Source organism: Dromiciops gliroides, chromosome 2 (assembly GCF_019393635.1).
Source record: "Dromiciops gliroides isolate mDroGli1 chromosome 2, mDroGli1.pri, whole genome shotgun sequence".
NCBI lineage: Eukaryota > Metazoa > Chordata > Mammalia > Microbiotheria > Microbiotheriidae > Dromiciops > Dromiciops gliroides.
In genome coordinates, this window is record NC_057862.1 from 183396837 (window position 1) to 183422520 (window position 25684).

Here is a 25684-nt window from a genome sequence, read left to right on the forward strand (position 1 = left end):
CTCAAAGGAACCCAAGCCAGACTTGAAGCTGACAACAAAAACATGCTTTGCCTATTCTTCCATTGGTTTTTCAGCATATGTTCTCCACACATTCAGAAGCAGACTCTAGAACTGGGAATTTATTTGTATGTAGTAAGCCATCAGGGCCAAATGATAGTGGATAGGGTCTTTAGTAGCTTTCTTTGTCATTTCTCAGTAGTCTTAGGTTTTCCCCAGGCAAGCAAACTTGCCACAGCTTTAAAAGACTTCTTTTCACTGTTCATGTTGGCAAATGGAATCAGCCTCATCAATTCCCTTAGACTATTTTGACCTTTCTTACAGTGGTGAGTGATATTAGCTCATCTTTTAAACAGATTCATGTTACATCTGGTCATGTTTCATGCATTTAGCAACTTGCATTTTTTGAGCTGTCTTCCCTGTAATTGCCTCCCTTTTCCATGCCTTTGTCCACCAAAGTTTCTGAAACCATTAACTTTTAATATCTTAGATGATGACGTATATATGGTCATATAGTGATTAATGTTTCAAATTTACCCTGTTCTGCACGGGCTTTTGATGTCATTTTAACCCTCTAATCTCAGTCCAAACTCCTAAAATCATTTGCTTGGTATTTCTGCACAACCCCAAACAGGTAATTTCATTATCAAATAATAGTTTGGCAATCAGAATATTACACTAGGTTAAATTTACCTCTCCTGATAAAGTGAATTATTATTATTAGAATAAATGTTCAAATAAATATATCCAAAGTATTACCAAAAGGTGTGCTAAAATGGAGGGAGCTTTGGGCTGGGAATGACATCCCTGACAATGTTTTGCTGAGTGGCCTTGGATAAGTCATTTTTATTTCTCTGGACTTCAGTTTCTTCCAATGTGGAATGAGAAGATTGGACTTGATAGTGCCTAAAATTCTTCCAGTTCAAACAGTTGATTGATCTGTGAAAACTCATTTTCAGTAACAGCATGAGTTTGGCAGGAACTTAAGGGCTTATGCTGTTAAGAGTTTAGGATTGTTGCAATCATACCTGTAGAGCTGGAAAGAACTTCTGAGGCCATCTAGTCCAATTCTTTCATTTTACAGATGAGGAAACTAAAGCTCAAAAAAAAGTATTAAGTGTCAGAAGTGAGATTTGAGCTCTGGGGGAGGTAGGTGGCACAGTGGATAGAATGCTGTCCCTGAAGTCAGGAGGACTTCCATTCAAATCCAGCCTTGGACACTTACTAGCTGAGTGACCCTAGGCAAGTCACTTAACACTGTTTGCCTCAATTTCATCCTCTGTAAAATGAGCTGGAGAAGGAAATGGCAAACCACTCTAATAGCTTTGCCAAGAAAATCCCCAAAGGGATCACAAAGAGCCAGACACAACTGAAAAACAACTAAACAATAACCACCATCTCCAACTGTAGAGTCACTACAACACTGTCTTGGTTTTATTCCTATTCTACAAATTTTAGGAGTTAAAAGATACCAGTGAGGGAAGAGACAGGAACCGTAGGAAAGAAGCAAGCAAGAAGAGCAGGATAAATTCCAGACAGGACTATAATTAAAATAAATCACAGTGAAATATTAAATAATTAATACCTTTGTGTGAGAAAGGAAAGTGGAACTCTGATATTTTACTTATTTTCTTATTTCTTCTCTTGCCTCTTGGTTCTCATAGACCTGATCCTATGGTTGCTTTCTGGTTGGTGGGGACTATGCTTTGATACCAACTTATTTTCTAGGAAGTAACAAGAGTGGGGATTGGTTGAGAAATCACACATAGACTGATTTGTGTCTCACTAGCCTTTTGTGAGTGCTCAGGCTATGTACTAGACTCTCATTCCAGGGATCCAGCTGTCAGTTTGCTTATAGTTTCAAGAGACCTTATCTTCTTCCTTCCTTCCTTCCTTCCTTCCTTCCTTCCTTCCTTCCTTCCTTCCTTCCTTCCTTCCTTCCTTCCTTTCTTCCCTCCTTCCTTCCTTCCTTTCTTTTTTCCTTTTTTTCTTTTCTTTTTTCTTTATTTCTTTTTTTTCTTTCTTTTTTTTCTTGCAGGGCAATGAGGGTAAAGTGACTTTCCCAGGGTCACACAGCTAGTGTCAAGTGTTTGAAGCCACATTTGAACTCAGGTCCTCCTGAATCCAGGGCTGGTGCTTTATGCACCATGCCACCTAGCTGCCTGAGACCTTATCTTCTTAACACATTGTTAACTTCCAGTTACCCCTTGAATAACCTTTTTGGGAGAAGCACTGTGTTGACAGTCATTCTTCCCAGAGTATAAGTCCCATCAATACCTAGGGAACTACCCTAGAAGGTCCATAGGGCTGTAAGTACATTCAGTGTTCTAAACCTAATGATTTTTTAGATACAGAGTGTGATCTAGGGCAGCCCAAATTGTCCTGTCCCTGCATCCCCTCCTTCACATATACACACACAGTGCCTCATTTAACTTTTGTCTGACTAATGTGCTCAGTTAATACAAACCAAAAAAACTGATCTCCCCCTTCCCCCCCCCCCCCAAATATCTCCATATATCCAGTCTTTGCTTCCTCATAGAACATAACCTAATAATACATTAGATGGGGGCAGCTAGGTGGCGCAGTGGATAAAGCACTGGCCCTGGATTCAGGAGTACCTGAGTTCAAACCCAGCCTCAGACACTTGACACTTACTAGCTGTGTGACCCTGGGCAAGTCACTTAACCCCCATTGCCCTGCAAAAATAATAATAATAATAATAATAATAATAATAATAATACATTAGATGACAATAGAATGATGAATCTTTCTGCCCATGTCTAGGGATCTTGCTTAGTCTCTGATGTAGAAATATGCTCTGGAATGACCTGACATCATTTCCTATCTGGAAAGACCTTAGAAATTTAGGATGATCATGTCTATAAGGTGATACCAGCATTGATTTGGTATGGGATCTTCAGGTATGTCCCATTCCCTAACCAACACAAAGAAGAGTAAAGATCTAAATCCCTGTCAAAGGAGCAATCCCAGAGGGAAACTGACTTCTGGGAGGTAAGGGAGTATTTCTCATTTACCTGGAAAAGCAAGACTTCTGTGGAAAATCCTCTGTTTGGCTGACTTCTACCTTTCCAGTCTTCTTATACCATATTGCCTACAACATAAGCCAAATCTCCCCCTATAGTTAAATTTGGGGCCCATTGGTCTCTTTATAGTAATAGTGCTAGGGAATTAGTTTGAAAGGCTCTCCATATGACTTTGTTATAATTAGTGTTTTAATCTAGTTTGTTTTTCCTGTGTGAATGGCTAGAGCAGTCAGTATCTGTCACATAACTCTGGTTTCACTGAGGTAGTTTTGAAGTCATCCTAGGGCTCAGTGTTAACTAGGTGTCATAATTAATAGAACATCAGGCCTGCAATAAGGAAGATTTGAGTTCAAATATGACCTCAGACACTTAGCTGTATGCCTGGGGCAAATCACTTAACCTCTCTGAGCCTCAGTTTCTTCAAGTATAATAACTCCTGCCTCCCAGGATTGTTATGAGGATCACATGAGATAATATTTGTAAAATATTTAGCAAAACATCTAGCACAAAGTGCTAGCACTTGATGAAAGCTTGTTCTCTTCCTTTCCCTTCCTTCCCAATGAAATTAGTATAAATTTTTGAATAAAACCATTTGCAGAATCTATTAGTAAAAAAAAATAATTAACTTTAGGCAAGACATAGGATCATAGGATTATAGATTTAGAGTTGGAAGGAACTTCTGAGGGCATTGAATCCTACCCTATTATTTTATACATGAGAAACTAAGGCCCATAGAGGATAAATGATTTGCCCAGGATCACCCAAATTCTGGACTCAATTCACCCCACTATACTGAACTGCCTCTTGTGTTCCATGGCATAGGCCAAAATGTCATTTGCCAGCAAAAAGCTAGCTCTCTTTGAAACACTTACTTAATGTCGGCATACAATAGGCTGTTAAGTAAAGGCAATCTCTGTGATCACATATGTCACAAAGGCTTGTATAATTTTGACATGTGATGAGATACTTTGTCTGAGAAGAGCCTGTAAGTCTCTACTCTGTGGAGTCAAATGCTTTCTTTTTTTTTCAAATGCTCTCTTATGAACAATTAAATCCTAAACCCAGTGAGATCTTAAAATTCTCTCCCTCTACCAAAAAACCCCCCAAAAAACAAAAACAAAAATAAAAAGACCCTGCCTGTTCCTTTCTCTTGATTTCATAAAGGATATCCTCAGCAGTTCCGATGCAATTCTCATAAAGATTTTATAGCCATATGATTAACATCTGTCTTCTAACACTTTCACATTATACCTAATCATTAAGTTCCTACACTGGACGTTACCTATACTGATGAAATCAGCTCATGCCTTTCTTCATATTTATGCCACCTCACTACTACACTGTGCTCTGCACAAGAGGAAGACTGTTGCCATCATCTCTGTACCCAACCTAGCACTTAGAACAATGCTTTTCAATCTGCCACAAAGTTACCCTTCCAGTCATATTCCTCACTTCTCCCTTTCATACACAGTCTACATATAAAAAAAAACACAATATAGTGCAACAACCTATATGGTTTGCCATCAATAATAATACTAGTAAATGACATTTATGTAGTTATCTGAGTTTTGCAATGCACTTTATTTAAAGTACCTTATTTGATCATTTTAACGAGTCTCTCAGGTACTACGGAAATTATTATCCCAGTTTTACAGATGAAGGAACAGAGTGGTTAAGTGACTTACTTCCAGCCAAACACCTAGTAAATATCAAAATGGAATTTGAACTCAGGTCTCTTTTAAAAGAAATGTTAACAGCCCTAAAAGAGCTGCTACAGATGGAGTGTCCCACTATGCTAATCTCCATTATTGTTGCTTTGCTTTGCAAATTCCTCAATATTTAATATTTCAGAAGTGGTTTAAACTGAGCTTGATCTTTTTATCACGTTTTTCTTGAGTGGGGATTGGCACAGTTGTTTCTGCAAATGGAAAAGTTTAGTAAGTAGGAAATTTCAAGTTCTGTTACTCTCTAATCATGCCTAGATTTGTTCTGATGTCAAGAGAGTTGCTCAGCTTTCTGGTCAACTTGGAAAATTTTTTTCTTGTTGTCATAAATCTCTGCTCATATGCAAGTCAGATTGTTTCTGTGTCTCTTTGTCTGTCTCTCTGTGTCTCTCTCTGTCTGTCTCTCTGTGTCTCTCTCTGTCTGTCTCTGTCTCTGTCTCTCTCTGTCTCTCTGTCTCTGTCTCTGTCTCTGTCTCTGTCTCTGTCTCTCTCTCTCTCTCTCTCTCTCTCTCTCCCCTCTCTCCTCTCCCCTCTCCCCTCTCCCCTCTCTCCTCTCACTCTCTCATTCTATTCACCCCCATACCCTTCATGTAACCAAGGTAGGGTTTCAATTCATTATCATTAACTCCCAACTGTAGACAGAAAGATTGATTTTGATGTGTATTTTGAATGTATTAAATTAGCCTTGCAAATAGCCACTTGCCCCAGGCAAGCAATGATTTATATTGAGCAACTAGTAAAGAATGTGGATTTCCCTTACTTAAGTCCATGAAGGAAATGGTACGTTTTTTTTTTTTTAAGTTTGTGGGTTGTTTAATTTTTTATGCATGTTTGAAATTTTCTAGGTTTTTTTAATTTCCCCAGAGCTTCAATTTTCAGAATTGTCTATGATAAGCAGGAAAAGAAGCAGAATCCGATTAACCATGCAAAATGCATACTGAGGGTTAAAGAAACTATATACGATATTCAGTTAATAGGAACCTACCACATATTCAGAGAAATAGAAGTTTAAAATTGGAAAGGTCCTTAGAGGTCATAGATGACCTACAACCTTCCAATGAAGAAATTTGATAAGGAATTCTGGTTTTGATAAAACATCAACTAATCAGTTAGGAAATGTGGTAGGAGAGTGCTGAACTTTAAAATCTAATTACCCACCTTGAATTTTAACACTGCTAATCATTTGGAAATGATTCCAACATTTTTAAACACTGAAGGAAGTGATTGGATAATGGAGAAACAATGATTAGAAGTGAGTTCTGTCTCTGCTTAATATAGTTCTCTCTAATCCTTTCCATTAATCTTTTCTTTTCATTTTCTTCATTTCAGGCTGAAAGTCGCCCAGGAAACAGTGAACAAGTTAACAGCAGAAAAGAAGGTGGAGACCAAGAAAATCAATCCCACTGCCAGTCTGGTAATATGTTTTATTCAGTATAACCAGTACTTTTTTGGGGGGGAGGGGGGGGCTGAGGCAGTTGTGGTTAAGTGACTTTCCCAGGGTCACACAGCTGGTAAGTGTCAAGTGTCTGAGGCCAGATTTGAACTCAGGTCCTCCTCACTCCAGGGCTGTGGCTCTATCCACTGTGCCACCTAGCTGCCCCATACTTTCTTAATACTGAGGGGGAGAAAAAGAAAAGGAAAGAAAGAAAAGAAAAAAATGTGAGGAAAAAATGAAACTTTTTTAAGTTTACCTTCTTTTCCTTTTCAATAATCAAAATGGACACCATTACCAATAAGTTCAACCTAGTCTCCTTAGAATTCTCACACCTCTTTCCCAGTGGATCATGGGAATAGAATCATAATTCTTTATATTTCATTAATACTTTTCTCCTGAAATATCCAAAACACTGTAATGTTTAAGGTTTCATTTATTTACACTGCTGAAAAGGGCAACCAGTATTCTCATTCAGCTGATGCAGAAACTAACATGCAGGAAATTTAAGTGATCTTGCTATGGTCATGAAAAAGAGTGTCAAAACCAAGACCTCCTGGTTCCCAGCCCACTGCTCTGCCTCACTAGAGTCAGGGCAAAATTAACATGTGGAGGACTACACTAAATTTCAAACCAAATGGAATGGAAGATAGATGAGTATAGTTCAAGAGACATTTAACTGACTCTGCACTAGTAAAATAGAAACAGGTCTTTTTAATGAGTTTTTGTTGTTGTTGTTGTTTTGTTTGTTTTTGTTTTGTCTTGTGAGGCAATTTGGGGTTAAGTGACTTGCCCAGGGTCACACAGCTAGTAAGTGTTAAGTGTCTGAAGTCAAATTTGAACTCAGGTCCTCCTGACTCCAGGGCCAGTGCTCTATCCACTGCGCCACCTAGCTGCCCCCACTTTTTTTTAATTAAAGGCTTTCCTATCATTTTTTTTTTTACCTGTTTCTTATGACAACTTTGTAAGGTAGCTCCTCTGAAGTTTGTGTATGGGACCTCAAGGCATGCTCTTTGATGTTGATAAAAAATAAAGATACCCTAACCCAAAGAATGTACTTCCACTGGTTGATGGCAGAATGAGTACCTGAACCCTTTGAGCTACACCTCTTTATCTCACATGCCTACATGACTGGGCATTTCACTTGACTGTCAGATTTCTGAGTTGTAAATTCATGCCCTAATCTATGTCCGAAACATCTGTTGCTTTTGGTCTCTTCCATTTCCACCTTGTATATGTAATTCTCCCTGCTCTCTCAAATATTTCATCCCACTAAGATACCCCATATTTATTGAGAAGGTGGGATCTTCTATTTTGTCAGAGGGAAACATATGTGGGGTCATTGCATTATTATAATTATAAATTGACCTCAACTATCCAGATTCCAATTAGGAAGTATAACTTTTTGGGGGGAAGTATAAAGAAGCCTTATAGGGCGATTCCTTATACAAGTAAGAGATGGTATTTAAATTTAGTTGGGTATTTTTTTTTCAGTTGACTGAATTTAGAGTCAGAGGATCTGAGTTCAAATCTTGGTTGTGACATTAACTGCCTGTGTGATCATGAGCAAAATACAAAAACAAAACAAAGAAAACCAAAAAAATCTTCTGGCCTTTAGTTTTCTGGTCATTAAAATGAGGGGGTTGGATCAGATGGCCCTTGAGATCCCTTCTAGTTCTCAATCTATGTTCCTTGATACTATGATCTCATAGATCACAGGCAGCTCTCTTTGAGGTTCTAGATTATTGTTCATTTCTCTGGTAACATCTTCTCTCTCATCTTTCCATACCAGTGCCTGTTGGTCTTTTAAACCTTTCTGTCTCACCATGCAAGCAACGTTTATCACCTTAATATGTTCAACAAATATCTATATTAAGCCTATAGAAAGTGTACATTCAAGTTTCTGTTCTGTGTACATTTGTTTATATTTATGTAAATGCAAGAGAACTCCATATCCCATCCATCTAGAGAGGGGGAAAAATAATGGAGAGGAAATATTGGCAGCAACAGTTCAAACTGGTGAAAGAATATTTTACTCCTGGTCCTTTGCAGATATTTTCAACCTGACAACAGGAATTTTTCATATTCCCAAAAGTGAGAAATCACTACTTCTTTCCATGAAGTCCTTAGGTAATACACTTTAGCCAGGCCCTGAAAGATGTTAGGGAACAAAGTGTAGGCTGTTATCCTTTAGTACTTGCTCTGAGACCTAGAGTTATATGGGGTTCATTTTGCAACAAGCTTTTTTTAAAAAAATGGTTGGTGGGGTAGGCAAGGGGTAAGGATGATGACAGTACAGTAGGAAAGAGTGATAGACACTCATCTCTTTGGCATGTTTCAGACAATTCAACACAGCCTTCTAGACCACATGCTTGTTGTAATTTGAGAACAGATGGAAAATTAGAGAAAGGAATGATAATAAACTCATTTTTTTCTTAAACAACAGAAAGAAAGACTGCGTCAAAAGGAAGCCAGTGTGACCACCAACTGAAAAGAGACATGTGAAAATGATGACAGTGGGACATGATACCTTGCATGATGCTTTATAGTATGACCAGTGTCCTGGCGAGCACTTGGTAGAAGACTTGGTTACCAAATATTTGCCTTGCTCTACTTTTCCTGAAATTATCCAAGGAAAGCTCTCTAGGACTTTGCAAAGGAAGAACCTTAAGAAGCCAGAGGAACAATGAGAAGCTGTTTACAAGTACATTAGAAAGAATTATGGTAACTACACCTGGGGGTAATCCAAAGGGGTCCCCTCTGCTCAGTGACTAATGGATGCACTACGTCTATTCAAGGCTTATTGACTGGAGCTTGATGTGCATATTGCAACACATGAAAGAGGACAGATGCTGTTATGAAAACACCTGCCCTATAAGATTTTAAGCCTTGGTCTTCACTCCCTGCTACTTTGATGGTTGGCCCTACTTTAATCATGTTGGAAAGAATATGCATCCTTCTCCTTGGAAGGGTTGAAGATTTTTATACATAATATACCCTGTATTTCATTATTTTACTATAACTATTTTTAGAGACCCAAGACTGTAAATATCCCAGGTTAAGAGGTTTTTTGCACACTGGTGGGGAGGGAAAGAAGTAGCCATAATATCCATTTTCCTAGGAGAATGACTAATGACTCCAGGTAATTGGCCTATACTAAGTTAATTCCCTTGTTTTAGCATGATAACTATTTGGTGTTCTACAAACTCAACTCCCAGAAGACCAAAAATAACCAGAACAGGCTGAGGATCAAATTCATTGTTTGTCAGGAAAAGAATAAGTGGCAAGTACATTTTACATTTTAGACTGGCATCTGATTGTTGATGCCACAGAACCCCCTGACATCAGTGCTATTTTCCCCAGGCTAGATTTTGCTGCCAGAACAGTTTTGTTAGGAAGTGCCTGGAGATCCCTGGGATTCTTCTTGCCCCTGTATCGAAAGAGATCAGGAGTCAGATATGAAAACCTTTTCACTAAGAAGTGATGTTTGTGACAGATAGAGATCCTCAGTGTAGAAATAAATGAGCACAGAAGAAAAGAACTTCACATTCAAAAGAAAAAAATGGATAAGCCTCAAGTAGGCTACTCTTGAATGGATAGTTTTGTTTTGCTTTGTTTTATGAACCTGAGAAACTAAGAGTAGCTGCTGGGACAAGAGCCATGATGATACAGTTGTGAGCCCAGGGGAAACCCATCTTGGAGCCCTTCCCCTGACCTGACTTTTACCCTTGTTTGCCCTTTGGTTCTCAGGCAGAAAGCATAGGACAGGGAGAAAATTAGGGAGAGGCTGTAGGTGATGTTTCTAGGAATGCAGTAAAGCTTCTGCTCATCAGTAGAGGTGCATCTAGAAGCAAGCAATACCCCCTGAGTGCCTTTTCCATCCCTACTGCCTCTGATATCCATTACCCTTCTCCTCAGGCTCCCATAGTGTTCCTCCTCATCAGGTTCCCGACTGTCTCCATTGTATGGTCCCCACAAACCTGCCAGTCAAAGCAGCCCCTTCAGGAACTGCTGCAAATAGAAGCATCTAGTAAAAATACCACCTCATCCTTAATACAGTTTCAATCTCTAAGGTTTTTTTTTAATTCATTATGAAGGTCAAATCAAAGCATAAGAACTATATTCACAAGGGTGCTAGTTGTTTTCTTTAAGCTTCCAAAAAAAAGGGAAATGATTAGCTTTTTGTACCCTCAAATAAAGTGCTAGGACAATCAAGGTAAAAATTGTATTCAGAACTTTGAAAGTCACATTTGACTTCCTTGTTAAAGAGCTTTCTATCACTGGGTTCTGATGTTTCCTATTCTGTCTCACTCGGAGGTGATGAGATCCCTGGGAGTTTATCAACTAATAAATTTGAAAGTAGTGACCCATTTAAAACAAAGGTCCTGTTGTGAGTTCTTCCTAACATTCACATGTGGAAGAAGAGTGTCCATTTTCCCCAAGGAAAGCAGCTTAGCAGCATTCTGTCTAGATTGTAAATTTTAACTTGAGAGAGGATTGCAGAAGGAAAATCACTACATAGTTGGACTGAGTCCACTCTTGCTGGAGGGATGCCCCAGACCAAGAAGTAAGATGTTGAAAAGAACAAATCCTTTAAGGCAATTAGAATTGTCATGTTCCCCCCAAAAGCACATCATTCCAAACAGCTAGGGACTGGAAGAGAACAAGTGAGTAGCTGAACTGAGAGTTATGCAGCCCAAGATACTGGTAGTCCTACCTTTGTCTTGGTTGAAGCAATAGAAATTGATAGGAAAAAAAAATACTGAGACAGTGAGAGGGTTTTGCTTTTCTCCTGCTGCCAATGATAAAGACTGATGGCCTGGCTGCTTCCAGCCAATGTAGCACATCACATTAGTGTTACATACCACTATTGTCTCATCTTTATTACCTTTCCCAAGTTTGGTGGTGTATTAACCATTGAAAAGAGGTCTCAGGCTAAAAGGAGCCCCAATTATTTATTCCAAGTAGCACAAGTTGAATCTCTAACTCATAGTCAACCTATAAATGTCAGCTGCTAATTAATGCAAGAGACCTAGAGCAAGTGTGACCAGTGAGGCCCTTCTAAACGAGCACACTGTAATATAACTGAGGCTGAAGGACGTATAGCAGGGTTCCTAAAATTTCTCTGGCATAGAGATACTTCTGTTTTGCCTAACGCCCAGAAATCAGCAGATGAGTTTATGATCAAAGAAGTGGAAGTGTAGGCCATCATGACAGTTGAAACAACCAAATCCATTATTGATCGATATGTTTGTGTGTGTTCATGCATGTGGCTACCCCAAAATGATCAGATTCTTGAGGAAGAACAAGGGGAAACTTTCTAGAACACTGGACATTTCCAAAGAGGAGGGGGCTATCACAGCTGCTAAATTCCTTACCCACTCTTTAGTGGAAATGTCTACATACTTCCAAGAGAAGGAGTTGCTAACAATAGCATATCTTCCTATCCCTGGAGTGGGCATGGAACTGGATCCACATATGCAACCCTCCCTCACCCCAGTAGAAAGGGCAAATTGGCAGTAACTACCCTGACCTGATCAACCAGATCCAGCATTCAACAACCAGATCAAAGGGTCAAATGTGATCATCCCCTTAGGAACCCGTAAGATAATCTTCTTCTAAGGAAGCCCCCACTTACCTAAGGAGAATGCTAATATCCTTGTAGCCAACTTCTTGGCACCATGAATTCTGAGGCTGCATATTTACTGAAGTGCAGATTCTTACCAAAAAAAAGTTGCAATAAGTATTGATTGCCAGGCATGTCTATGATGCTTACTGCCCATCCAGGTACAATGGCAACAAAGGTATAACAGGCCACAGAATAACCTGCATCATATTATGAAGAATGTTAGAAGGTGGGCTCTTACATATAGACTTCTAACCCAAGTTGAAAAGGAAAGAGGAAAAAGTGTGAGTAAACAAGAATGGAAATATGAGTACTAGATGGCATTTCACAACCTAGCATCTCAATACTTGGTGACAAAGCATGGAGAAAAAATGGTCAATCATGACAATCATCCCATCCAACAAGAACTGAACCCTGTTTATAGAACGTGCCTTCAGAGACCCATAGCAAATCACTAGGACACCCAAGGCAAGGGGAAAAACATGTGAAATCTAGGGAACAACAGAGGAAAAACCCTCTGGTGCTATTATAGCTTGCATTTTCCCAACTGAAATGAATCCTAGCTTAGCAAAGAGAGTGAGTACTTATGATTTTTCAATGAATATACAGAAATCATTGCAGTGTTTGAGGTTAGACTAGGTGATCTTTAAGACCATTTCTACCTTTCGTGGTTTCTGTGGAGTGCTGTCAGTGAGGTAACCACTTTTACATTAAGATCTCATAGCCTAGGGGGCAGCTAGGTGGCCCAGTGGATAAAGCACCAGCCCTGGATTCAGGAGGACCTGAGTTCAAATCCAGACTCAGACACTTAATAGCTGTGTGACCCTGGGCAAGTCACTTAACCCTCATTTCCCCACCCCCCAAAAAAAGATCTCTTAGCCTACTACTAAAGAATTGGGAAATGTACATTTATTATGAGAAAAAATTGCTACATGGCAGGGGGGGGGGGCTATGGATGACTTTAGAACTTTAATGATATTGATGGAATGATTGGTCACTGTTATTTTCCTAAGGACTAGTTGTAGATGAAATAGGACAGCTACAAATGTCCTTGAATAATGATTTGCCTATGATTTACAAATCTCACCATAGATTTTGCTTCCTGTTTCAGGTAGTTTTTTATTGCTTCCCTAGAAGTTACCATTACTTGCTTTCTCTTATGATTTATGGTTTATGGTATAAAAGTATAGAGCAGAAAGATAAGATAAATCTTAGGTCGTACAAAGATAGGGCAAACTCTAAGATTCTACTTGGAATAAAAGAAGCAGGATACCAGAGGACTTGGTTATCCTGTGGGGTTTGTACCAACCATTAGTCCTTAATCATAAACAGCAGGTAGGTGGCAGCTAGGTGGCACAGTGGATAAAGCACCAACCTTGGATTCAAAAGGACCTGAGTTCAAATCTGGATTCAGACACCTGACATCTACTAGCTGTGTGACCCTCGGCAAGTCACTTAACCCTCATTACCCCCACAAAAACAAACAAACAGTGGGTAGAAAAAATCCCAATAGTGAGATATGTGAGATCTCATCTTATGTTAGTCATGAATTTAAACAGTTGTGGTTACCTGATGATTCTGAGCAGAATAGTCTCCAACCCCTGTTTGAACCATCCATGTAAGCAAATATGAACTGTTTATAGTCTAGATGTGAAATGCTTAGGATGGTGAAAACTTAATTCCTTTTGAAAAGTCTATTTACAAAGGCAAAGCAACATATTACAATGCAAAAAGCCCTGAACTGGGAGTTTAAAAAACCTGAGTCTGAGACCTTGTTCTGCCATTAATTGTTATATGACATTGGACAGAACATCCTTCCTAGACTCCACTTTCTACATCATTAAGAAAAAATAATTGAACTCCTTAGATGTCCTCTCTATTCCAAAAATGCTATCATCTCAAAACAAAGAGGTAGAATAGATCTTTTTAAATTGATACCATTCAGCAGTCCAAAGAAAAATTTCAAGATCAAGCCCTGAACTTTATCCTAAATTTGTAAGACCAGATTTACCTCAAATCCATCCTAATAGACAGTGGAGTCAAGTTTGAGTCCATGTTATTGGACTAATGTTGTCAAAATGGAAATGTGGCATTGGCAAGAGAATGAGAGGAGGAAGATATATCCCTGAAGTCATTTTAAGTTTTTGTATTTATCACAAGTGTAGGTGAATTTCATGAGCATTCACCCAGATACAGTGGTATCTCTTTTTCCTATCTCCTCTTTCCTGGCATGTTGGTTTGCAATAAGCCTTTTTGTTTTAATTTTCAGCATTTCCAGGCTGGGCTCTATTTTTAATGGAATGTTATAAATAATTAGTGATTATTGAGCACTGAATTTCATACTAGAGTCTTTGTTATGCAAAAACAATATTATGGTCAACAAAGAAAATAAATAACATTTAAGGTGAACAGAGAACCCTTCAAGATTATACTAGAATTTCTTCCTTAAATAGGTGTTCTCTTTTGATTTTTTTTAATTGGCCTACATTCTAACTATGGCTACCTCAGGAGTAGCTTGTAAAAATGTGGACTATCCAGAGGACTTGGACCACAGATAGATTATAAAGTCCAATGACCATGCTTCAGATAGCAGTCAGTTGACCTTTAGAAACTTTGATTTAGTAGGAGAATGGGATGAGGCAGTGAATGTAAGAAACAGAACTGAACTATTGATTTAATTCTCTTTATTTCTTTGTCACAATATGAAACTTGCCCCAACCCTATCCCAAAGAACCCCTAGGGTTGACATGCATATGAAATAAGTCCCATATGGTCAAAATGATCTGGAGTTCAGCACACATGGCTACTTTGAGTCTTTTCAAAATGCAAAATAACCAAAGTTGTTGTTGGATAGATTTCCAATTTCAAGCCACATAGAGAAATAATTCCATCTGCTTAAAAACTTCCCTCATCATTGGCCAAGAGTTGTACATGGGGAAAAAGCACCTTCAAAAATAGGAGCCAATAAGTGATCATTCTTTTATATCTATGTTACATGCTATTTGCAACTCTATTTGCAATTGATTCCAGGCACAGTCATTCTGAGTGACAAGGAGGCAAGTTCTTCATGTTATTGAGCAATGGCAAAAATGATATTTCCATACACCCTGTCAGCCGTTGACACCTTGTTCAAGGCACTGAATTCCTATTTCACAACTTTTATTTCCCTCCCAAGAAGTAGCAAAAATCTCACATTCTCCTAAATCAACGCCTTGTTGGAAGTTACTGAATTTAAGATGCTTTTAGTATATCAAACTTGAAGCCATTTCAGTAGGCTTATTTTTTTCTGCTTAATATTCCTAATCAACAGTGATACAGATTTTTCAAAGGACATATAAATTATTAAAGTTTTTTTATGAAAGTGAGGCATTAGAAAATACAAGTAAGATCAAGCCAACAAGAGATGTTTCATACTCAGCCAAACCAGCTATAAAGCTTTCTTTTTCCAACAGTTGTGCAGGATAAGTAACCAATGGAGAAGACAGGAAAACATCCCACACTTCACTTCTCTAATACCTGTACCCCTTTTGTTATTTCACTCCTCCTCCCAAGCTGTGTCTCCTTGTCCTTCCATTTACTGGCTCCTGAACCTATAGCAAATAATTGACTTGACTGACTCTTTGATGACCTACCTCAAAGATATTTTTTTCCTCTTACTCCTTATTCCCTTTTCTCAGAGAATTTACTCCGGTGTTTTATAGTCTACTTCAGTACTTAGTAAAAACTAGCTTAGGATAGAATTGCACATTTTATCTTAGAAGCATTTGTTAATAAATATTTTCTGCATTCAATGTGTTAGGGAAGATAGAATTGATTTCAATTCTTAGACAAAGTGATAGGTGAATCTGCCCATTTATCTTGCCACACCACCTTCTCATAAAATTTCCTATTTCCTATCTTCTCCAAAATGCTAAGAATGCTTGGGTCTGTCCTTTGATCTTAGCCTGATCAAAATATTTCCGTAGGCTATTTTTTTATGCATTGTGTGAAACTTGATACAAGTGTGCTAGCAAAATGTCAGTGAATCTACAGTTTCTGGTTAGCTTGCCCCCAAGGAATTTGGCAGCCTTTAGTATAAGACTAACATATTCCTCTGCATGTGGGTCATCACCCAGGCTAAAAAATACCTCCCATAATCCTACCTGTGTAAAAATGGGGGAAACCATCACCCTGAAGAAAGAGAATACCTAAATATAGACTAAGCATTTCTTCAAGATTGGAGCATGAGTTGCCAATACATTATTGTATACTTAGCATATCAAGCAAAGGGATCACGAAAACATTTTCAGGAATGCATGAATAGTGGTTTGTCAACAGCCAGCCCTAGCAAAGTTCAACATACTTTCCTCTGTTCTCACTGATGTTTTCCTACTATTAACATCTCATGGACTATAAGCAGTTTTATCTATTCAGCCGTCAACTTTGATTTTCCAGGCTCAACTTTCCAAAATAAAAAGGTGGTTCCTACAAATAATTGGGCACAGGGGAATCTCTTTGAGTGGATTTTCACATATAAACCTCTAGAAAAACATTGGTCAGATATGCATAATATCTTCTCCACTATTTGGTCTTCATTCCGTTAAGAGATATAGAATGAAGATGAGTAGCAGTTTTCTGGGTACCTTCCTCTTTCCATGAAGGAACTAAAAGCTCTATTAAAATTTTTATATGTAAGACCTGTTTGGGGAAAGCATGAACAGTTCAGTTTTTACCTTTTATTTTTGACATATATAGAATTGCTACCTTGCTTTTTTTCAAAACATGATTCCCTCCAGATTATGATGTGCCTAAATCAAGAGTTTCCATTTCTTGTTCTTATAACACTGTTTGATAGACATTTTTCTCAAACTCTCCTTACTGGTACAGTGTGACATAGGTTTGGTTCTACCTCTTGGTAACAAAACAAATGCTTAGATATCCTTGCAAGGTCTCACCTTCCCTTTGGGCATTATAATTCTCTGTATCAGCAATTTTGCAAGGCATAAACAATAGAATCCTCATATAGAAGCTTCATTTTAAAATCATGATAAGTATTCAGTAAAAGACATGTATTCTGAAATACACTTACAGTAAGGGAAGAATGGTTGTTTAGTTAATTTTCCCCCCAGGAATTTTCTAACTAACAATTAATGCTCAATTTCTCTTTTTTGACTTTAGTTTCAGTAGGCTAGCAGTGGGGATCAGTGGCTCCAAATTGAATCAGAGGGGCCTGTGCCTTAGCCAGGAAAACAAGCACTGGCCTACGTGCCTAGGAACTAAATGAAACAGGCATAGGTTTTAAGAGAAATCAGGAAGTGGACCTGAAAAGATGTAATAAACTTGGCTTCTCATATCTAGGTCTTTCTAAGTTTCATTTTCATGGGATCCTGTATCTGGAGAATCAAGTGTATTTGTTCTTCCTAGATGCTTATATTCTCTTAGCTGAGAACTAAGAGATGGTGAGTGGTAGTGAGAGGATGGGGTGAGATAGGAAATGGAGCATATGGAAAACTGGGTAGAGCCAACACAGATATTTCAGACAATAAACTTTTAGTGGCCCAATGGTTTTTCGTACATTCTCTGCAATGAGAAGTCATCTCTGATCAGTGAGATCTCTGCAGTGAGATGTAATGTGTAAACTCTGTGAGGTGGGGACCAAAGAGTGCCCTGAATACCCTATTGTCTTTTATGTTGATCACCTCCTGGAAATGTGCTGAAATGGCAGAAGCCAAAATGAAATTGACCTATGTTTGGTTTGATGAGTCCGTTAAAGGAACATGTTTACTGGTCTACTTCCAGTTTTTCTGATCATATCACATTAAATTTCCAAGACTCTTTTTAGTCATTAGTAATTTACTTCATTTTGCTTATTCCCTTTTGATGCTTCTTCCACCACCATCCTTTCTCCTGTGCTCTATAGCTATTATTTCTTTACCTTTATAATCTCTCCAAGTCTCAGTTCTTTCCATCTCTTCCTATCATAAATAACTGCCCCCTTCTATCTCTGCTCCATCCCCTCATGCCCTGCACTTCAGTTCTCATTCCTTCTCCCTAGCAACATCTTTCATTCCAAAGGATGTCCACATGATAATTATTGACCTGGTAAATTCTACAGTGTTGTACCGCTTGATAGGGTTAATGTTGCCTCAACTCTTCTGGAGACCTCCTCATACTAAGCATGCCTTCATATACACACAAAAAAAGCAGGAAAACAAATGGGGGGTGGGAATTTTCATTGATCTGACTTTTTAAAATTTTTGATCTGGCTTTAAAAATGAAGCAAAAAAAATAAAGACCTATTTTATTTTAATGGGGGAATGAATATAACCTATCCTACTCCAGTCCTACTTGGCTTTTCATTTGAGTTAGACATGAATTTTAGTAAAAGTTATGGCACAGTTTGGGTAAGAGGAGGAATAATTATTTAAAAAATCAAACTTACATGATTTTAAATAGTTAAAAACTTAATAAGCTAATTGGATTCAGGTACATTTCCTTTAAAATGATAAATGTAGGGGCAGCTAGATGGCGCAGTGGATAGAGCACCGATCCTGGAGTCAGGAGTACCTGAGTTCAAATCTGACCTCAGACACTTAACACTCACTAGCTGTGTGACCCTGGGCAAGTCACTTAACCCCAATTGCCTCACTAAAAAAAAACAAAAACAAAAAAAAATGTTAAATGTATATGTATTTCTAATCTATATTTGCACATTTAATTTTGTAAAAGCTGAGAAAAGCTTATGAGTTGGATTTGTAAACATCCTTTGCAACCAAATGAAGTATTTATTTTTAAAAAGAAAGGGTGAAGGAACCATTGTTGGTTTGTATATAATGAAAATATAGATATATATTTTCCTCCTTTACACTGCTATTCACCATATTAAGTGTATTTTTGTATGTAAAATATATTGGTTAGAAATTATAGATTGTCTACTCAAAGAATTCTATCTCTAATGTAGCTATTTATCCTGTGTTATTCATACTATTAATATTTTAGCCTTCTTTTAATTTGTTTTAAGAGATAGAACCTATATTTTTTTGAATTTGCATAAAACTACATTTATGGCTTAGAGATGTAAATTTCCTAAGGTTATTTTAATAAATGTTTTCATGTGTTCCAAGTTTGTAGTACAGATTTGTTCTCTATTTTCATTTAAAACAGTAGCTTATAAATATGAGTAACTTGTAGCTTACCAAGAATGCCTATGTACTTTCAATCATAACTTATGCCCATTACTTCTATAACCCCCTGTTTACCACCTAAGTGAATCTAAGAAAGTTCACCATTTCCATTTTTCTTTCCACCTTACACATTTTTGTTAAGAATCTGCATCTTAGGGACAGCTAGGTGGCGCAGTGGATAAAGCATCAGCCGTGGATTCAGGAGGACCTGAGTTCAAATTCAGCCTCAGACACTTGAACACTTACTAGCTCTGTGACCCTGGGCAAGTGTCATTGCCCATGGGGAAAAAAAAAAGAATCTGCATCTTTGCTTTCTCTGTATTCTGTCTAACTCAGTAGCCACAAATGGTTTGCCTGTAGCAGCAGTCAAGATTAAACACCAACCGAGCCCCATCATATTCTAAAGGCTACCTCTATCCTGAATAATAAAATTGTGGACCTGAGATGAGAAACAGGAGTTGGAAACTCAAAAGTTCATGCATGTAGGAATGGGAGAAAATGTATATATTGTGGCATAAGACAAAAAGAAATTATGTTAAAACTTTGCAATAAAAGCATACATTGGGTTAATTTTATGAACAATAAGCTATCATATTTAAATTTAACAAAAGTGTATTTGATCTAAGAGGCACAGCAAAAGATATCCCACCATATTTAAAGATACTCATTAAATTGACAACTAATTACCATTGAAGAAAGATTTCTATTCTATCTCTAAGAAATCTTAGTCATAAAATCATGGACTTGAAAGATATCTTACAAGTCATCTAGTCCAACCCCTTTATTTTACAAATAAGGAAATTAAGTACCAGAGAAGTTACATAAATTGCCCAAGATCATATAAAGAAGTTATATAAATTCAATGAGACTGAAACCCAGGTCTCCTAACTCCTAGCCTTATTCTTGTTCCATCATACTATCTTCCCCTCAAAAAATTAAGGCATCTTCCTTTTTCTCCAGATACACAATTGTGTTAGTGAAGGCAGAGTAAAAACCTAGCTTATAGTTAGGAACTTGAGACACCAGAATACTAAAATGATACCAAATGATATTGATTCTAGCAACCTAATGAATGTTTGATGACCAACCCTTAAGAACCAGGAAGGATATTGGGGGAAATTGTTGAGTATCTTTTGGCAGAAGGAAAATCTCCATGGCACTCAAAGTCCGAGGAGAAATGTCTTACAAATTGTGGAAATGTTTCCTCTATACTTCATCCAAATTATAGCTTTTCCTCCTAGATAACTTGGTATAAAAATAGGCAAGGGTGGGTTGAGTTATAAGAATTCATTTTCTTATTTTTCTGCACCACCCTCGGAATGATGCAGAAACTTTCCATTAGATCAGGAAGGCAGAGAATAAAGTTTGTGTGTAGACCATAATTTCCCAACATGAAAAAAAAATGTTTTGCAGACTTCTCCATATTCTCCCTTTTCCCACTGCATTTAGACAACTCCTTTATGATTCTGAGATCCATCTTCTTAAAGTCGAAAGAGACTCAGAGCCCTCTTGGTCTATGTGCACCTGAATAAGAATTACCATGACAACATAACTTCCAGTGAGGAGAAAAAACATTTCCTCCCAATGATGGGCTGATGCCCATTCCATTTTTGGATAGCTCAAAATTTCATCAGACCTAAGTCTGCATCTTTGCAACCTCCACCCAATGCTCTTCTTTCCTTTGGGACCAAGCAGAACAATTCTAATCCCTCTCCCAAATGGCAGTTCTTCTAGTACTTGAAGAATCATGTAATTCTTCTAGTAATTGAAGCCACCATGTCCTCAAAGTCTTCTATTCTCCAGGCCAAGCCTCCCTCAGCCCTGCAACTGATTTGCATATGGCAGGATCTTGATGGCATTTACTATCCTAGTTGTCCTCCTCTAGATATTCTACCATGTTATCAATGTATTTCCCAAAATGTAGCATCTAGAAATGAACAGCTAGCTGTCTCATCCAGAACTGTCTATAATGGAACTATATCTCCCCAGTCTCGGACACTATGCCTCTCAATGCAACATAAAATCACATATATCTTTTTCGAATTGATATGCTGAGGTCAAAGACCGCTAAAGCCTCAGGGTCTTTTTAGACAAACTACTGCCTGACCATGCATCCCTATCTTATGCTCAGGAAGTGGATATTTCTGGACAGAAATACGGATTAAATTGTATCTGATCTAATTAATCCCAACATTATAGTCTGTGGTGACCTTTTGGGATCCTGACAGTGTCATCTAGTTATGTTAAGTGTCTTTTCTTTGTGTCATCTGCAAATCTGAAAAGCATTCCATATGTGGCTTTTTCCAAGTGATTGATAAAAGTGTTGAACATCAAAGAGCAAAGGAAAGATTACTGAGACATTACTGAGAGGCCTCCTTCCAAGTTGACATCAATTTATTAATGGTTATTTTTAGGATCCAGTCATGTTCTAGATCACTTCCCATGCCTGAATTTAACATCTTCCCTTCAAGATTCCTTCCTCTTTAAATATTTTTTTATTTTATTCTGAATTTAAGACATAAAACAAGCATTTCCAAAACATAGTAGAATAGAAAAAAAAGATGATTGCACATGGAACTGCAAATCTATTAAGTACAAAAAAATCTATTAAGTACAACTTGCTATTCCTTTTAAATATATATTAAAATTATCATGTAATTTTCCCTTTTTTCTTCCTTTCTCCCCCCTTTACAGATGGTTACCACTTTACACACACACTTCACACACATACACACATAAAATCATTTAATACATACTTCTATTTATCAGTTCTTTCTCTGGATGCAGATAATGCATTTCTTCATCATAGGTCCTCTATAGTTAATTTGGGTATTTATAATAGTCAACATGAAGATTCTTTCTCTGATGTCAAATTGAACAAAATTAACTCAAGTAGTTTTATATTCTTTGATACTTATCTGTTGACCTCCACAGTATTAATTACTAAACTCTATTAACAACTACATCAATACCAGATAGGCTGTTTCTCTGCCCCATCCCACCCTTTTCCTATCCCCACCCAACATTATGGAAGAAATCAATAAATTTTTGACTTTACAAATGTGCATCCCAAAAGTCCTCCTTTTTCTCTCTTTTATCTTTGACCCTCAAATGATTTCCCAGCAGCTGCTTTCCTAAGCAGGAATGTCTCTTACCTTAGAGGTCAACACTACCATAATGTTGTAAAATTTGAAGGAGAAAACAAAGATACATGTGATGCCAAAGTTCTATTCCTAGGATATAAACAACCTCTCCTCTCCTCCTCTTCTCTTCTCTTCTTATTTTGAACTGTGTTCATGGCTGAAAAGTCAATTAAAGATTGATATGTATTTTACTGAATTCCTACCCTCTTCACAAATACAGGCACAACAGAGTTAACACACTCCAAAAAGAAATGCATAGGAATATATTCAAACTCCTATTACCACCACTACCCTGTTTTGTTTTTTTCTTGTAAAATGAGTGATAAGACTTTATTTATATTCCTTATGCTTATTTTATACAATGTTGTTCTCTTAAAGTTCTGTTAGTCCAAGTAAGCACGTGTCTATGACACAATCTTCTGTTAAAAGCTCCACCCAGACCCATAAGTAGGAATTATTTCATCTAGGGCAAAAATGTGGGCATTGGGTGACATAGAGGACCATATGATCATGGATATGGTCCTGTTAGAGGATGAAGTGACATGCCCCCCAGAAAAACTATCCCATCACAGATTAGAAGGGAGATAGGGACCCTGAGAGAAGGGTCTCATGGCAAGAGCAACTTTATAGTCATAGCAGTCTGAAAGGAGGTCCCAGGGAAATACAGGACAAGATAGGACTGTGAGGTATGGAAGAAAGCATCCTCAACTATGTCAACACCTTGGAACAAAGCTTCATTCACCCTGGGGCCACTCATGACTCTATTATCTCCAAAATAGAATTTGAATTGCCACTATTTCTGAGAAAGTTAAAGCACTGGTTGTAAGGTCCAGATTCAAGGAATGTGGCTTATATATAATACAAGATTTTAAAGAATACCTAACAGGTTTTCTTTTTTTTTTTTCCTATGGGTCTTATAGGTTGGAGGAGGCTTCATCAGCATAATGTGAGATGAGATGTGAAATGGAATTGGATTTATATACCTGGGAAATATATGGGAAATGCTGAGTATGGGCAAGCAGGCTCAATGAATGCCTCATTGCTTTCTCTCATATGTTTGCTTTGTCATCTGGAAGTAACCATGGAATGAATCAGCCTTGAAATATTTCTTAGATGGGAGAACAATGTCCTTACCACAGAAGAGGATATTTCAGCAACAGAGTTGGATCCTGCAATGCTCAAAATTGCCCAGGGATGTCTAGCAAAATGGTAACTAATGATTTTTTTTTACCCAATTGGAGTGTATTCAACATCATTTTTAGAATTTTATTTTCCCAAATTATGTGTAAAATACAAATTTTGACATCAATTTAAAAAAAAAACTTTGTGCTCTGAATTCTCTTCCTTCCTCCCTCCCTACTCCCCTCCAAGAATTCAAGCAATTCAATATAAGCTATACACGAGCAGCCATGCAAAAACATTTCCACATTAGCCAAGTTGTGAAAGAAAACAGATAAAAATGAAACTTCAGATAAAGAAACTAACAAAAAAGTATGCTTGAATCTGTATTCAGATACCACCAGTTCTATCTCTGTAGATGGATCACATTTTTCATAAGACCTTCAGAGTTATCTTGGATCATTGCATTGCTAAAAATAACCAAGTCATTCACAGCAGATCATCTTACTATATTGCTTCAACATCATTTTAAAAAATAAATTAAGGACATAAAATACAACCTTGCTGGTAGAGAGACAAGCTGTTTTGCTTCTGTTTTTTGCACTATAAATTAAAAAAATGCCTAATAGGAAGTTGATAATCAATGCATAAAGGGACATAACAAGAGAACACCTAGCTGCCCTTAATGAATTCAAGTCATCTGATCAAGATGAATTAACTGACTGCTGAACTATTGTCAGTGCCACTGACATGAGAAAATAGAAATAATACCATGTAGATGAGCAAATGTCTTGAATTTGTTATTAAGAAAAGAAAATAGTCTCTGCATACCATAGGCCTAACATAATATTCCTGTGAAAATTCTAAAACAAATCATTTAAGGAAATGGTCAGATGGTTTCTAGAACATCTAGAAAAGGAGGCAGTAATTACAAAGAACCAGGATGAATTCAAGAACAGGTCGTGATCTCTATGTTTAAGTATTTGAAAGCTAGTCATGTAGAAGAAAGATTTGAGTTATCCTTTTAGACCCTAAAGAGAAGAACTGGAAGGAATGGATAGAAAAAAGCAAACTTGGATCCAATGTCAGGAAAAACTTTCTAACAAGTACAATTATGAAGAAGCTATCTTATTAGATAGTGAACCCCACCTCACTGGAAAGCTTCAAGTAGAATCTAGATAACTAATTGTTGGGTATGTTACAGTGGGGATTCCTTCCTTTTTCAGTGTGAGTTGGTCTAGATGACCACTGAGGATCCTTCTAATTCTTGAATTCTGTACTTCTATGGGTTCATGGAATGGGGATGTTCTCTTGAACAATGCAGACTTTAATCAATCCATGCCTGCATGTCCTGTGTGACTCTCTTTCAAGTCCTTCTAAAATAATTCATCACAGGAGTTCCACCCAATGAGCTGTGAGTATTCCTAACTTTTTTCCAACATCAATAGAATACCAGGGCAGCACATACATTATTGATTGTTTACCCTTCACTCTCACCACAAGACCAGTTCATGATTGTTGAGCATACCTTAAAATTTTTTAAATTTATTTTAAATTTATGGAATAAAACTAGTATTGTTTTAACATATGTTTGTAACATAGTATGATTTTTTAAATGATTATAAGTACCCAAATGAACTACAAAGGAGCATACATTTTTGAATGACATCTTTCATTCTGATTCTTCCTAGTTCCTTACTTAGAATACATTAGAATACTCATAATATAGATATATATACATAAACGCCCATGTACATAACTGCATTTAAACTTTTGAATATTAAAGTGACCAGAATCAAGTAGGGCAAGTACAGGAAAATTTCGTGAATGAGGTGAGCATTGAACCATGTTTTGACACCAGGAAGTGACATTATGTAGTAGAGAAGGTCAATTGATTATGTTTTTTCCAGAGGTAATATTAATATTGCTTTGATTACAGTTCCTAGAGAAAGACATGTAAGAGGAGAAGGGTATATTATTGAAGGATGATCAGGTCACTGGACCAGCCTACAATAAGGATAGCATGGCCCCAGTCAGGAGTGGGAGGTATATATAATAATAATAATAACAACAACAGCATTTATATCACACAGACTATATGCTGGGCTCTGTGCTAAGTCCTTTATGAATATTATCTCATCTGATCCTCATAACAACCCTGCAAGGTAGACAGGGTTATCCCCATTTTATAGCTAAGGAAACTGAAAAAAAAAACAGAGGTTAAAGTGACTTGCTCAAGGTAACCAGCTAATAAGTGTCTAAGGCATATATATATATATATTTGAACTCAAGTCTCTTATTCAAGGCCCATAATTCTATCCTCTGCTCATCCTTGCTGCCTCTGTCCACCATACTACCTCCCTGCCTCCACACATTTGATAGGACACCATAATGACTGCAGCATTGGTAGAAAGGTAGTAAAATGTACCATGCTAC

General features: G+C 37.5%; 1 protein-coding gene across 2 annotated transcripts in view; it reads left to right on the plus strand.

Moving 5' to 3' along the window:
* FMN1 (formin 1) overlaps nucleotides 1-18824 on the plus strand; it is a 357503-nt gene extending 338679 nt beyond the window's left edge. For both annotated transcript variants that reach the window (XM_043989842.1, XM_043989841.1), the window contains 2 exons: nucleotides 6095-6179; nucleotides 8644-18824. In XM_043989842.1, coding sequence (XP_043845777.1) covers nucleotides 6095-6179; nucleotides 8644-8688 — 130 coding nt within the window. In that variant the 3' untranslated portion in view covers nucleotides 8689-18824. The remainder of the gene's footprint in view (nucleotides 1-6094; nucleotides 6180-8643) is intronic.
* The last annotated feature ends 6860 nt before the right edge of the window (nucleotides 18825-25684 follow it).